The 15,385-nt window shown below is 44.3% G+C and overlaps 1 protein-coding gene and 1 long non-coding RNA gene across 2 annotated transcripts; one reads left to right on the top strand and one right to left on the bottom strand.

Moving 5' to 3' along the window:
• Window positions 1-909: 909 nt before the first annotated feature.
• Window positions 910-1,236, bottom strand: LOC149956244 (uncharacterized). Its single transcript, XR_016478254.1, has 3 exons — window positions 1,144-1,236; window positions 1,007-1,084; window positions 910-950 (listed from the first exon to the last, which is right to left on the bottom strand). It is a non-coding gene; the product is annotated as an uncharacterized LOC149956244 (long non-coding RNA).
• An 11,832-nt stretch (window positions 1,237-13,068) lies between these two features.
• Window positions 13,069-14,349, top strand: LOC149956243 (uncharacterized protein F54H12.2-like). Its single transcript, XM_090166814.1, has one exon. The coding sequence runs from the start codon at window positions 13,069-13,071 to the stop codon at window positions 14,347-14,349; it is 1,281 nt and encodes a 426-aa protein (XP_090022940.1).
• The last annotated feature ends 1,036 nt before the right edge of the window (window positions 14,350-15,385 follow it).

Here is a 15,385-nt window from a genome sequence, read left to right as displayed (position 1 = left end):
GGGACGGCAACGCCCGTACCCCGGGACAGGACGGCCACGCCCGTACCCCGGAATTCGCGGGGGTGGTACCGCGTCCAGGACCACCGGGGGTGGTACCGCGTCCAGGACCACATCAGGTAACGCGGCTGTAGGCTAAAGAAATATTATTATTTTTTATTTAGATTAGTTAAATTTCTTCTTACGCAACGAGGATGTTGTAAGATACCCCGCCCGTACCCCGGAATTTGCGGGAGTGGTCTTGGACTAATGAAAATCATATTTTTTAAGAAATGTAGAAAAATTAGACCAAATGCGACACACGCTTCTGCGATGGGGGCATTAAATTGGCCACGCGCCACCCAACCTCGAATAATCTCGAGGCGTCCTCGACCTCCGGCGGGGCTATGATATTTCATATTTTTTAAAGAATTGTAAAAGAAATTTGACTATTTTCAACTTACACTACTGGCAGAATGGGGGGAGGGAGGCGACATTCCCCGCGGATTGCGCTCGGTCTTCTTCGGGACTAACGAAAATCATTTTTTAAGAAATGTAAAATAAAAAATAGGCCAAATTTTAGCTTACATTGACTCTTGCTGGTCGTCTTCGGATGACATTTTTAGAAATGAAGTCAGAGAATTCTAGCACTCGCGGTCAAAAAAAGATGACAATGAGCAAGTCGAGAGAAGGGGGGTGTCCGCAGGGGTTGAATCACCCACACCTGCAAGTAGAAACTGCCGCGGGCCAAACGGCGAGGGGACAATACGCGACTTTTCTTCCATAGAAAGGAGTAAAATGGTGGAAATAGATGTCAAAAAATAAGCTTACTAGGAATTATTTAAAAAGACACTTTTTTCGAAAAAACATTTTTTATTGATAAAAATTTATAAAAATTTACAAGAAAATATATAATAAAGTTTTTTTTTTAAATCCAGGGAGGCGAAACAGGCGGTGAATTGAGGAGGTCAGAGCTGTAAAAAAACATTTAGTTTAAAAAAATATACTTTTTCTAAAAAAACGAACTTACGAAGGTATAATTGGGGGAGAAGGAACGGCGACTTCGGGGTCGATCAGAAAATTAGGGATGGGCGGCGGCGCGATTAAACTGATTTCGAAAAAAATGTTAGAACCCTTAATTTATATCTGAAAATTAACATCAATTACCCCAAATCAGCAGCGAAAGCTGTTTCGGCGAAATCGCCCGCTACCACCGAGGTGACATGAGCAATCGCGGCGTTCTGGGCCGCCCAGGCAAGATCGACCACCACCTGGAAGTCCAGAGCGGTGGCTTGAAGTGAAGGCGAATCATAGTGATCAACCGAAAAAAGCCTAAGAGAGTCGCCCATGTTACGTGTCGCGTTAAATGCACCGCGTAACACGGCGGCCAAGGAGATTAAAGATGCCACATAACGGTGGTCGCCCGGAATAACGGCGGGGAGAGCAAGGAGTGCCGGTGGTGAAAGAGCCATCGGAGGTGATGAGGGAGATGAAGATGATGAAAGCGGGCTTTAGAAAAACAAAATGATTTAGGATATTTTTTAAAAAAGGGGTTAAAGATTTTTTAAAAAACCTACTCGGGAGAAATTATCACCACATCAGGTGACGAAGGAAGGAGAATATTATCGTTCCATTGAGAAAAGCCCGGAACGGGGCTTGCAGGTGAATAACTAGGTAAAAAAAAATATAAATTACAATAACGAAAATATATAAAATATCAAAAAACTCACGAAATAGAGGTAAGAGCCTCCAGCTCTTCCATAGAGGAGGAATCGGAGGATGATGAAGAGAGTGTACGGCTAGATAAAATTTAAAAAGTTACAATTAAAATAACCAAGTGAAATAAAATTTTAAAAAACTTACCAGCGTTTTCGGGAATTCCCGGAGGCCATATTTTTTTCCTGGACTTGTTCTGACTATCGGTAAATTCGCGAGGCTAGATATACCGGTCATTTTAAGGGGCGGGGTCGAAACCCGGATGACCTCTAGGGGGGTTAACCCTCTAAGGAGTTTCATTGGACCTACGCTTAATTTACCGCTAGAGATTGTCACGAAATCTAGTCAGTTTTCCTCACCAAATAAAATCGCCTCCAAGTTATTGAATACAACCGGAGAGTTTACGACTTAAGGTTAACTTTCAATAAAAGGAGGAATTTTTATAGCGGACGGGGAAAAATACAAAAGACAGGAATGTTATTTTTTTTACAATGTTACGATTATTATTTCTAAAGCGAGATTTTACGAATCAGAAAAGCTGTCGATGAATTTAGGGGGGGTAATACGAGCGGTTCAAATTGTGAGTAATGGCCTTGTTTTTCAAAAAACCGTGGGAAATATTATACCTGAATAATATTACGCCTTGGATAGACACGATTCATTATTCCACCCCCCCTACATGTCTGGAATACCATCCCCCGATGGGAAGGGGGGGTCTTAAAAGCGAGACCATAAATAGACCCGGGACCCGATTAAAAAGTCCCATTCGAATTTTTTTAACCGAAAAATATGGAACTAAATTTTCTTAACGCACTCCGCGATTTTAAATCGGATATACGCCCGGTAAGCCTTGATTTCTTATACCGGTTTTTTTTCTATTTGACTTCGTTAACCCTTTGCCCTCATGAATTACCGCGTGAATTACCTAAATGTTTGAAAGCTTTGGAATTGGTACGCGTTTTTATTGAACTTATTGACTACCTTAAACTTATACCTCTAGCCCCGCGAAATTGTAATAATTTAAGAGAATTGGAATCGCTAATCGATAATGTCCCATCCGAGATTAAAACCCCGACCTTCTTAGCTGAATGCGAGAAACAACGCGACGTATTAAACGAATTCGGGGAATATGACGACTTCGATAACAATTGGTCTAGCCAATCAAACGATCCAACGGTCACTCAACCACGTTAATTACCGGTTAACCCCGCCCCCGTTGATGACATTTCGTTAGACGCCGATTTCCCGTTCTCAAATAATTTATGGATGTCCCCGGTTGAAAAGATATCAGATAACGACAGCTCTTCCAGTTCGAGTGACGAGATAAAATTCATAAAATGTTTTAACCCTTCGGAAAAATCACCCGAATTAAATAACCCCGAAAAAGAGATTACGAATTCCGAAACATTTACGGACGATTTTTCACTCCCACCGGAATATTCACAGTTTGAAAAAACTTTACTAATCAGGTCTAGTCCCGCGACGCCCCTTCTAGAAATTACTCGACTTTCCCCGGAAAAAAGCCCAGAATGGGGGCACTCCAGCCTATTCTCGCAATTTTCTTAGCTTGAAAAAGCATTACTAATTAACGGCAAAGCCGAAACCAGCGGACATTCGGTAGACCTCGAAAATATTATACCTACCGCCCCCAATAAATGTCCTTCAAGGCGGGACCTTAAGCCCTCAAAGACTTCCCTACTAGCGGATATTATTAGAGAAACAATAGGGGTTGAGCTTGAAGGAACGAATATTTTTAAAAACAATGATGAAACGGGGGCCCCGGAAAACAATTTAGACTCGCTTAATGACGACTTATTTTTACCGCCTGAAGAAGAAAATTGGTTAGTGGAATTCCCTTTAAACGAGACGTCAAAACTCCCAGTTGACAGCCCCGCGACACGTGGCTTAGCTTCAGCTGTCGGTTCTCCGGAATCCTCCGCGCGCGAGGAGGAGAGGAGAGAGTCGCTCCTTGCCTCGCCAAATATAGGAGCGCTATCGCCATCTGGCGTCGACGGCGCTAACTATTTTAATAAGGAGGAAAATAAAATTTTAAATCCGGAAGTAGATACTTTTCTCGGCTTGAAAAATATTTCGTCGGAATTTCACGAGGGTTCAAGCGTTAATAACCTTCTTCCTTCTAGAAAAAGGAGATCTTTTTCACAACTTCTAACCCATAATAACTCGGTTCCTGAAGCGGATTTAGGGTTAGATTCGTGCCGACCCGGGACTTTTCCTCAAACTAACGCTGTATTTCTTAGAGAGACTGTTTCTCGCGGCGATTCGCATTCTCGGGTCTTTACTCATAAAATTAGGTGTCTGAATCAGGAAGTAGAAACCCCACCCTTCGATTTGAATATTACGCCAGAATTTCACGAGGGGCCAATCGTTAATAACATAGTTCATTCTAGAAAAAGGAGATCTTCATCGCAACTTCTAGCACTTAATTTAACGGTTCCCGGGGAAGTTTCACCGCGAGTCGGGACTTCCACTAACGCGATATTTGTTAGAGACACTTTTTCTCCATGTCCGGTGTTTTCGCCTTAACCGCGTAAGAACCCGGACCCTTTTCTAGATCAAGCGGGGCCATCACATAAAATCTTGAAGTGGGATAGCGAAAGTTCGATTTCATCATTTAACTGGTATTCGAGCGAAGATATTCCTCCTCTTTTATCGCCTCTCCCCGCGGACGATTATGATGATGTTCCACCCCCTCAAGCATTTCAACTCGATGAACTAGAGATCGACCAACCACCCCCGATTCAAGCTGGAGGTAATCAACCGGAAATCGCTCAGCCTCTTCAAGCACCCCAGCCTGAAGACCTTCCTGCTCTTCAAGAAGAGGATCATCTACAGCTCCCACTCATCCCGCTTCAAGGCATCGAGGATCCGCCCGTTCAACAAGATGGCCAGGGTCTTCAGCTGGAACTACCCGCGAATTTTGAAATTATCCAAGATGGAACGAAAGAATACCCGCTATTCAATCTCGTTGGAAGATACGTTGAAGTGCGCTTCATCGCGGATGTAGAGCTCGGGATTACGCAGTTCGTGACCTTTATTTTCGATCAACTTCTCGATGATGACCGAGTTCAAATTTCGTGTACCTCGGAAGTTTTCCCGGCGCGGGTGCTCGAAATTTCTTTCCGTCAGAAATCGCAACTTCAGCCCGGTGATGTTTTCGATTTACTCGAAGGGGAGATCTATCTGGATGAGCGAGATGATTTCTGGAACTCGCCCATTTTATTCACGTTAAACGTGGTAAGATTACCTCACGGGGGGTCATTGAGGCGACGCGGACTTAAAAAGCATATTGATTACATACGCGATAAAAGAAGTTTTATCTCAGTCCAAAACAAAGACACATTATGCCTTCCGCGTGCTTTAATTATTGCTATCGCTCATTTAAAGAAAACGCGAAACCCAAGAAATAAAGAATATTTCCAGGAGTATAAGGCTTTGTACAAGGCCTCTTCGCGAAAACAAAGGGAAAAAGCCGAAGAGTTACGCGTCGAGGCCGGCGTTTCGAAACGCGAATGCGGGGCTTTCACGAGTTTAGTGCATTTCCAATTTATTCTCTCTGATTATCAAATAATCGTTTTTGAGGTTTATAATGATAGACCTAGGGTTTTATTCCAAGGGGAAGGGGGGAACTCCGAAAATAAACTTTATTTAATTTATAATCAGAAACATTATGACGTAATCGCGAAATTGACGTCGTTCTTCGCCACTAATTATGCGTGTTCCATCTGCTTGGTCGGATACGATAAATTGGAACGCCACAAATGCGCGATTTTCTGCAAATCCTGTTTCAGACATCAGAAATGCTCCGGCGAGCTCGTCAAATGCGCCGATTGTTTTCGCTCCTTCCACGGACTGGAATGCTTCCAAAGCCATCGCGAATCGGTTCCCTCCCTCTGTAGTCAGGTTAAAGTGTGCAAAGACTGTTACAAATACGTGGACTATCGCTCTAGGGAAACTATCCATTCTTGTTCGGAAGTTTTCTGTCGTATTTGTAAAAAGCACGCGCCGCATCCTCACCTTTGCTTCGTCCAACGAATTAAAGACCACCCCGAGCCTGACATGACCAAACGAAGATTATCACTAGGGGGCGTGCCTTCTTATCTTTTTGTGTTTTATGACATCGAGTCGATTCAGAATAAACAACACGTAAATAAAAAGGGGGCGTTCGAGCATGAGCCGTTCCTTCTAATATCTCAAATTGTATGCCCCGCGTGTATCGACGAGCGAGACTCCAACTTCGATTGCGGGGTGTGCATCCGCTTTAGCTCGCGACAAAAAAATTTTTACGGGGGGAATGTTGTGGGGAAGTTTGTGGATTATATCAGAACTCTAGCGGATATTAAAAAAATTTACTTATTCGCCCACGCCGCGAAATGTTATGATCTCCAATTCGTTTTCAAAGCCGTTCTATCAATCGACGAGACCTTTGTGCCCTTTGTAATAGTAAACGGGACTAAAATTCTCTTCTTTAACTGTTTTAATTTCAATTTTCTCGATTCCTATTCGTTCATCCCCATGGGACTCGCCGCGTTTAGGAAGACGTTTGGACTAGGGCCTTCCATGGATAAGGGTAGATTCCCTCACCTTTTGTTTAATTTTGTCGAAAATAATTTCGATCCCGCTGACCCCGTAACCACTAATTATTCGACCGAGAAGGAGGATAAATTTCCGCCCCTCGAAGCGTACGGGGCTAACTATCTAGGGGTAAAGGAAAGAGCGGCCCTTCTTAAATGGCACGGGGAGCAAATAGCCGCGGGCGGTCACTTTGACTTTCTAAAAGACGCGATTTCGTATTGCACGGCGGATGTCAATATACTCCGACTGGGATGCGCAACGTTTAGACGTGAATTCATGGAAATCTGCGACACTGACCCTTTCCGCGCTGCCATCACGCTCCCTGGCGCCTGCAATTACGTCTTTAGGAAACGCTTTCTCATTCCTGACACGATAGGGATACTCCCCCCCGGAGGGATGAGAAATAGGGACCGACAATCAACCGCGGCTTTTGAATGGCTCGCCTGGGAAGAAAAACGCAGGGGTATAAGAATAGTGTCAGCTATGCGGGGGCGGGAGGCTATGGTAGGTAAATTTTAAGTGGATGGTCTTGACGGAAATGACGTTTACATGTTCCAGGGCTGCTATTTTCATGGGTGCGTTCGCTGTCAAGTAGTCGGAAGAGACAGACCTCTATGGTCAGATCCCTCTCAAACGTTCAACCTCAGGTACCAACAAACAGTCAGGGTCGTTGCTCAACTCCGGAAACTTAAGAAAAACGTTATAGAGATCTGGGAATGCGATTTTTACCAGCTTCGCCGTCAAGCGAAGGATAAGGCGTTTTTCGGAAAAGTACGCGCCATGATAATTTCACCCTTGAATCCTCGAGACGCGTTTTTCGGAGGGAGAGTTAACGCGACAGTCCTTTACTACAAGGCCAAAGGCGATGAACGCGCGTTTAACGTCGACATGCTTTCACTTTACCCGACTGTCAACCTTCTAGATAGAATACCCGTCGGTCACCCGAAAGTTTTACTAGACCCGGATGATTTACGAGATCTCGATTCGCTGGACGGGTTAATTCAGTGCCGCGTTCTCGCCCCTCCTAAACTTTTTCACCCTATTCTACCCATGCACTGTAATTCGCGACTTCTTTTCGTTTTATGTGGTACATGTGCACGTCTAAGATTTCAAGGACGGTGTCCTCATTCCGATCCCGAGCGGGCATTCGTGGGGACATTCGTTTCCGACGAACTGAAACTAGCCGTTTCCAGAGGTTACAAAGTGGTTGAAACGTACGAAGCTTGGCATTATCAAACAACGCAGTATAACAAGGAGACCCAGGAGGGGGGCTTGTTTTCGGACTACATCAAGACCATGTACAAAATGAAGGCCGAGGCTTCGGGGTTTCCAGCGGGGATCACTACCCCCGACGAAAAAAACAAATACGTCTCAGATTTCGAGGACCACGAAGGCGTTAAACTCGATCCCGCTAAGATCGCGTTAAACCCCGGTAAACGTGCCGTCGCGAAGTTAATGTTAAATATTTTTTACGGTAAGTGGGGACAACGGAATAACCTCGTAAAAACCGAGATCGTTAAGGATCGAGAACAATTCTTTAAACTATTTAACGACCCGAATATCGAAAGGAAAAGTGTCTTGGCGATAAACGATAAGACGTTGCTTGTCAAATGGGAACATCTCAAGGAAATCGATCCGGCTTTGGCCCATGTAAACGTAGTTTTAGCCTGTTATACCACCGCTTTTGCCCGAATGAGGCTCTATAGTCATCTAGAGGCTCTAGGGGATAGTATACTATACCACGATAGGGATAGTTTAATATATAGATCACGCGATGGCAATAAGCTAGTGCAGGAAGGAACATTCCTTGGGGATATGACGGATCAATTATCAGAATTTGGTCCAAATTGTCATATTACCGAATTTTGCTCGGGCGGCCCGAAAAATTACGCCTTCCGCGTACTCAACCGCGATACCGGTGAAATTAAGGAGGTCGTCAAGGCTAAAGGTCTCAGACAGAACTATTCCACTAGAAATTCTATCTCTATGGACTCGTTGAAAGGGATGCTCGGAATCGACGTAGACGCGCCCACTCTCGAGAAAGAAATCGAAATCCCCCATCATATTTGTCGGTTAAATGATCATACAGTGGTAACTGTAAATCAAGTTAAAAAATATCGACCAGTTGTCAATAAATTACGCGTTATCGATAATTTCGAAACATTACCGTTCGGATATAAAGAATAATATTTAAAAAAAATGACTAGTTCAGAATGAAAAAAACATATCCTAATATTCGGGTATAACCCGTTTATAGACTGTCTGTAAAAGGGATTATTGGTTAATTACCCTTATACGCGAAGTTTCGGTATTAACTGTTTTTTATCCATCATATTCGAAAGATAAGTCGTTATGGCTTTAAAACTATTAACCTATAATGTAACCCATATTAGACGATGAGTCCCACTTAAAATGGCAGCATCAGTATTAAGTAAAGAACACCGCTAAACTCATATTTTTATTTTTACCCGAACGGTTTGTTTCTTAAATATCGATGTAGTTTAACTTAGAGACCTCATTTAATAAAAGCATGTTACCACTGTATGGTCCTTTCTCCGCTCTTCTGAGCGGGCCGAGCGGTAGCGGGAAGTCCGTTTTGATGGCGCGAATTATAAAAAATAAAGATGAAATGATTTCCCCCCCGCCGACAAAAATATTTTGGCATTATAGCGAGTGGCAAACACTTTATGACACTTTAAAAGACTCCGTAGTGTTCCGAGAAGGAGTCCCAAATCTCGATGATTACCCTGGTGAAGAAGGCGAACACATTCTCCTCATCGCCGACGATTTAATGAACGAGAACAATGGTCAAATCGGAGCTTTCTTCACGAAAGGCGTTCACCACCGTAATATAAGCTTCGTATTTATAACCCAGAACATTTTCCCAAAAACAAAGGATGCGCGCGAAATTTCGCTGAACGCGAATTACATTGTTTTGTTCAAGAACCCTCGTGACCAACTTCAACCCGCTATATTATTCCGTCAACTTAGAGGCGCCAATTACCGCTTCGCTATCGAGGCCTATCTCGACGCGACCAAACGCCCTCATGGCTATATTCTTATCGACAATAGGCAGGAGTGCCCCGATGACTTCCGTTTAAGAACGGATATTTTCCCCGACGAAACCGAAATGGTCTATATCCCTAAGAAAAAAAAGTAGGGAGTATAAAGTCAGCGGAGAGGAAGAAGTCCCTAACCAGTTCGAAAATGCCGGCCCAGGTTGCCGGACACAAAGATTTTCTCTCGGCCCTAGGTAGATCAAATTTTAAACAACGACGCGCTATTCTCCATCACGCTAAAAAACCCTTAATTGATGCTATTGCTGAATGCTGCGATAATACTTTGAAAGGGAATTTAAAGTTAAACCCTTGTCAGAAACGAAAACTAGCTAAACAAAAGAAATTCATTAGACAGGTAGCCTCTAAAAAAGTAGCCTGGCGTAAGAAGAAATTAATTTTAGTTCAAAAAGGTCACGGGATTCTAAGTATTCTCATCCCCACCGTTATTTCAGCCCTCAGCGGGATTTTAGGTCGTTCTTAAGGAAATAAAAAAATGTACGCTCAAAAGTTGGCCTTAGTCCCCCTCGACTCGTTAGGAAAAAATAATAATAATAATAATAATAATAATAATAAAAATGTTCTCATCCCCTCTCGAGATACCCCTCAATTTTCGTTTCCACATCCGTTAGGGTCCTCCGTGGATGAATTAAATAATAGCATGACCGACGTACTCAATTCCAATCTTGACATTAGGGATAAAGTTAAATTATTCGAGCAGATGTTCCACCGATATCAAAACATTAAGGATATAGCGACGAAGCCAAAAAATAGAAAAGAAACCGGGCAGGACACGGCCTTCTTAAATGTCGTACCGATTCAATTTAGGGCGAGTGCGAAGGACTTAATTAGCCGATTGGTTAGCTTAGGCGATAAAGTTTCGTGGTCGAGTGAAGGCGAGTTGTTTATAGATCAAACGCGCGTGCCCGGGTCAGATATCGCTACGCTCGTAAGTTACGCCGTTGGGGCTATAAATAGAAAACGAACGCCTCCCCCCACCGGTTGGAATGAGTTCGACGCCTTGTTCACGCCTACGGTATCATTCAAGAAAACCATCCCGCGAGTGAAGAAGAAAAAAATTACATTTTCGGCGAAACCTAGAAAAGCATCAGTCGTTCGGACTCCGCTCCAATTTAAACCCCGGGTCTTATCGAAAGGGGTTATCAATAGAGGCGCTAAAAAAAGGAAAACGGAACAACCAATATGAGAAGAGTTTCTAACCCCGAGGCAGTCTTGAAAAAAATTTATTACGATCCAAAACATCCCGCGAGTTTCGACGGATTGGAAAAACTTTATCAGGCCGTGAAATACAGAGGTATTCCCCGGGAAACGGTAGAAAAATGGTTAACGAAGCAAGAATCGTACACGTTACATAAGACCGCCTATCGGAAATTTAAAAGGAGCAAGGTTTTTGTAACTAATATTGGCGACCAGTTTCAAATGGACTTAGCGGACATGAGAGACATTTCCGAACACAATTCCGGCTTTAATTACCTACTAGTATGTATCGATACATTTTCGCGACGCGCGTGGGCAGTCCCTATAAAAAGTAAGAAAGCCGAAGACGTAATCGCGGCGACCGAGAAAATATTCGAGGATCTCACCCCTCTTAAAGTTCAAACCGATAAAGGGGGGAAGTTCACGGGGAAAAAATATCAGGATTTCCTTAAAAGAAAAAAAGTTAATTTCTTTACTAGCGAAAACGAAACAATCAAAGCGTGTATGGTCGAGCGACTAAATCGTACGCTAAAGTCTAAAATGTATAACTATTTCACCGCTAATAACACCTATCGATACTTGGACGTCCTCCCTGATTTAATTCATAGCTACAATACCACAAAACATTCTACGATAAAAATGTCACCCCTAGACGTGAAACCGGATAATATCCTGAAAGTATTTAAAACAATTAACAAGGAAATCCCCGTGAAAAGCCGGCGTCAACCTAAACTTAAAGTCGGTGACTTTTGTCGTATCAGCAAATACAGGGGGGTCTTTGATAAAGCCTATCCCGGTACTTGGTCAAAGGAAGTCTTTAAAATCACCCGCCTCGTAAATTTAGACCCGCCCCTTTACACGATCGAAGATTTAACGGGGGAGGCAATAAAGGGACGTTACTATCAGGAACAACTGCAATTAGTCGCTAAACCTCGACTATACAAGATCGATAAAATTCTCAAGTCTCGGAAACGCAAAAATCAGGTCGAATACTTTGTCAGTTTTGTAGGATATCCGTCGAACGCGAACTCGTGGGTCAAGAAAAAAGATGTATCTGACATTACCTTCAAACGCTAGCATGCGGGTTTACGCCGACAATACGATGGCCTCCTATACCTCCGCGTTACCGAAACCTGTCGAATTGGGGGGGTCTTGGGAGTGCGGACTAGCTGAGATAAATTACACTAGCGCGTTCTTCAACGTCCTCGAGGGACAAAACACTATCGTTTTCATGGTTGTCGACGAAATCCCTCCTGTCGAATGTAACCCATCTCCAATCGAAGTCAAGCAAAATGAACCGGAGACTAGCATCGAAAAAAACCTAGAGCCGCCTCAAGCCGATCAACCTACTTTGGGAATAACGCTTAAAATTACCACGCCGGGGAAAAAAAATCCGAAAGGGAAAAAACACGGAGCAGATTTTCGTAGTCGCCAAAAACGGTGAAACTCTTACAGGTGAAGCTCAGATCGCCGAATGCGCGGCTCAGCCTAGAAGACCCAGAGGGACCTCCCACGTTTATAGGGTACCCATAGGATACTATTCTTCTATCGAACATTTAATTAAGATAATAAACGAAATTATTAAAGATATGAAGACGTCTCTTCAATATAACGAGATCACGCGCCGAGTTCGAATAAGCCCCTTTCGTCATAACGTACTAGTGCAATTTCATTTTGGTCTAGCCATGACATTGGGCTTCGATCCCGGGATTCAATCTTTGGAAAGGGGTTACCGGGGCGTTAGACCGGCCCTTATAGGCTTTCAAATCCCCCCTCAACTTTACGTTTACACTAATATCGTCGAAGATCAAATGGTGGGTGACACTCTCGTTCCTCTCGTTAGGATTGTCCCCGTAGAAGGCTCGTTCGGGGATAACGTCGGGAAAATATACGACGTACCTCATTACGTGCGAGTCTCCAAACGCTATTTCGACACGATCCAAGTACATATAATGAACCCTCAGGGGAAACCAGCGCCATTTGCCTTCGGGTCTCTGACGGTTAAACTACATCTACGGAAACAAGATGCCTAAGCCGGATGTCCTCGACGCGCGGGGGTCCTGTCGCTATAAAAATTATTATCTTAACCAAGCCCAAACCGGGGGGTCTAATTTCTATCAAGGAGCGGCTTATCAGAAAGCACACGGTCTCGGAAGTCTGTTCTCGGGGCTCTTCCGCTGGGCCTCCCCTCTTTTAGTTAAAGGGGCGAAGTATATAGGAAAACAAGCGTTGGGGGTCGGCAGTAAAATTCTCAATGACGCCGTTGCGGGGGAAAATATAAAATCTTCGGCGAGGAAACGTTTCGGTGAAGCGCTAGAAGGGATAACCGGACAAAGCGGTTCGGGGCGGAAAAAGCGTAGGAGAACTAAAACGAGAAGCAAGAAGAAGAAAACAACGAGCAGGAGGAAAACTAGAAAAAGGACCGTTAAACGCAGAATCGGGACAGTAGCTCGTCGGAAGTCCACGAAACATGTTCGTGACATTTTTTCCCTCAACTAAAAGAACCAAAATGTACAAAGTTGAAGCCTTGAACCTGTTCTCGGTCACCCCCGTGCAAACTAGCGTCGAAAGCGCGACTCCAACTTTCTATCGACCGATCTCTACGCTACGAGATGATTCCCAAATTGAATTTTGTATCCCTAAAAGCCCGGAGTATACGGATCTCGCGATGAGTCTCCTTCACGTTAAATGTAAAGTAACGCGGGAGAATGGGGCTAATTTAGACCCCGACGTTAAATTATCAACTTGTAATAACCTAATGCATAGTCTCTTCGATCAAATTGAAATTTACTTGAACGACAATTTAATCACGCCCTCGGCAAGTCGATATTCATACCGAGCCTATTTAGAATCGCTCTTGAACTATTCCGGCGAGGCTAAAACTTCTCACCTGACTTCGTGTCTCTACGCCAAAGACGCTGCCGGAAAGTTTGACGATATAATTACCAACTCGGGGAGCAAGATTCGTCAAGCAGCTATTAAGGATTCAAAGGAAATTTCCTTAGTAGGGGCAATATACGCCGACCTTTTCAACATTCTGAAATACCTTCTAAGCGGGGTGGAAATTAAAGTTCGACTTTCTAGGAGTAAAACGGCCTTCGTCCTTATGGGAGACCCCTCGTTAAACGTGGGAAATTTTAAGATCGCTATAACGGACGCTACTTTGGAAATACGGAAATGCAAGATAAGTCCTCAAATCATTCTGGCTCACGAAAACGCTCTCTTAGGCGCCACAGCGAAGTACCCCTTTACCAGGACCGAAGTGAAAAGCCACGTACTGCTCACCGGCGTTTCAAATACGAGTCTCGACAATGTGTGGCTGGGACCGCTCCCTCAACGCGTTATAATCGGGCTAGTCTCGCATACGGCTTGCGCGGGCGATTTTCATAAAAATCCTTATAACTTTCAACCATTCGGGTTAAATTTCTTATCTCTCTACGTTGATTCGGACGCGGTTCCGAGTAAACCTCTCCAGCCCAAGTTTTCCCAGAATCAATTTGCCCGTGAATATTACACCTTGTTTACGGGGACGAATATACACTTTAAAGATGATGGGAATAATATATCGCACTCAGAATATCCGAGGGGTTATACTCTATATGCCTTTGATATCACGCCTGATCTTTCCGCAAGTGACAACTCTCATTGGAACCCCGTAAGGCGGGGACAGTTACGTATCGAGTTGGGATTCGAAACCCCGCTCACGGAATCGGTTTCGGTCGTTATTTACGGGGAATTCCATAGTTTAATGCAGATAGATAAAGATCGCAACGTGGTGATTGATTATTAAAATGAACACATTAGAAATAAACGAGATCCTCGGGCATTTACCCGGGTATCAAGGTGCCTTTGCTTCCGATAGACTCCCCGAATATATCCCTTCCTTCCCCGCCTCCCTGGTCGTTAACCTCGATCCTCACGATGGGCCCGGGACTCATTGGGTAGCTATTTACCTAGACGCTTTCAGGAGGGCCGGGTACTTTGACTCGGCGGGTCGTCCGGTGACCCTCCCCACGATAAAAAAGTTCCTGAGAAAAAATTCCTCGAAAATACTCTACAATAGACGTCGTCTACAGGCCGTGGGAAGCAAAGTTTGCGGACAATACTGCGTGCTCTATCTGGAACATCGCTATAGGGGGCGGAGTTTGACCTCCTTCGCTGATAGGTTCACGAGGAACCAATGGAGTAATGACAATCGCGTGGAGACCCTATTTAAGAAGCGGATTTAACTTACCTTGAGTCAGAGGGGGTATCAGCCAACAGCGACATCATGGAAAGACCGCTGGTAGTTGTCGATTTTGAATTCTTACTCGGCGCGAAATACGAACCGGTCGTTAAAGAAGTTGCCGTCGCGTTCGTCGGGGAGTTTCCCCTAGTTAAAAGTTTATTCGTTAAACCTCCGTACCACGGAAGCGGTCTTTCTCACCACGTAGCCCGGCAAAATCAATGGGTCTTTACCCATATCAACGGTTACCTCTGGAACCACGGCGATTCCCCTTACATCGAGCTACAACATCGGCTCAAGGCCTTAACCGAAGACTCCGAATTCGTTTACTGCAAGGGAGAGGAGAAATGTCACGTCCTCAGGAAACTCATCCCCCAAGAGGTGATCGAACTCGGGGAAATCGGTTGCCCCAAGGCCAAGGACATCAGCATCGGCCAGAACTATCGGTGTCGATTTCATCGACGAGGGAGCCCGACGCTTCTCTGTGCGCGGGAGAAGGCCTGCCGCTTTGCCAAGTGGTTGGAGACCCATCACCAGACGGCTCCCTCGCCGCTCTTCGAGGAAGACGAAGGATTCTTTTAAAACTTTTCTTTATAAAAAA

This window comes from Leiobunum rupestre, chromosome 2 (assembly GCF_980474605.1).
Source record: "Leiobunum rupestre chromosome 2, qqLeiRupe1.1.hap1, whole genome shotgun sequence".
NCBI lineage: Eukaryota > Metazoa > Arthropoda > Arachnida > Opiliones > Sclerosomatidae > Leiobunum > Leiobunum rupestre.
Note: the sequence above shows the minus strand (reverse complement) of the source record. Positions and strands in the feature narration are given on the sequence as shown.

Coding starts and splice junctions, on each gene's coding strand:
- LOC149956243 (XM_090166814.1), top strand. CDS start 13,069: ATGTACAAAGTTGAAGCCTTGAACCTGTTCTCGGTCACCCCCGTGCAA.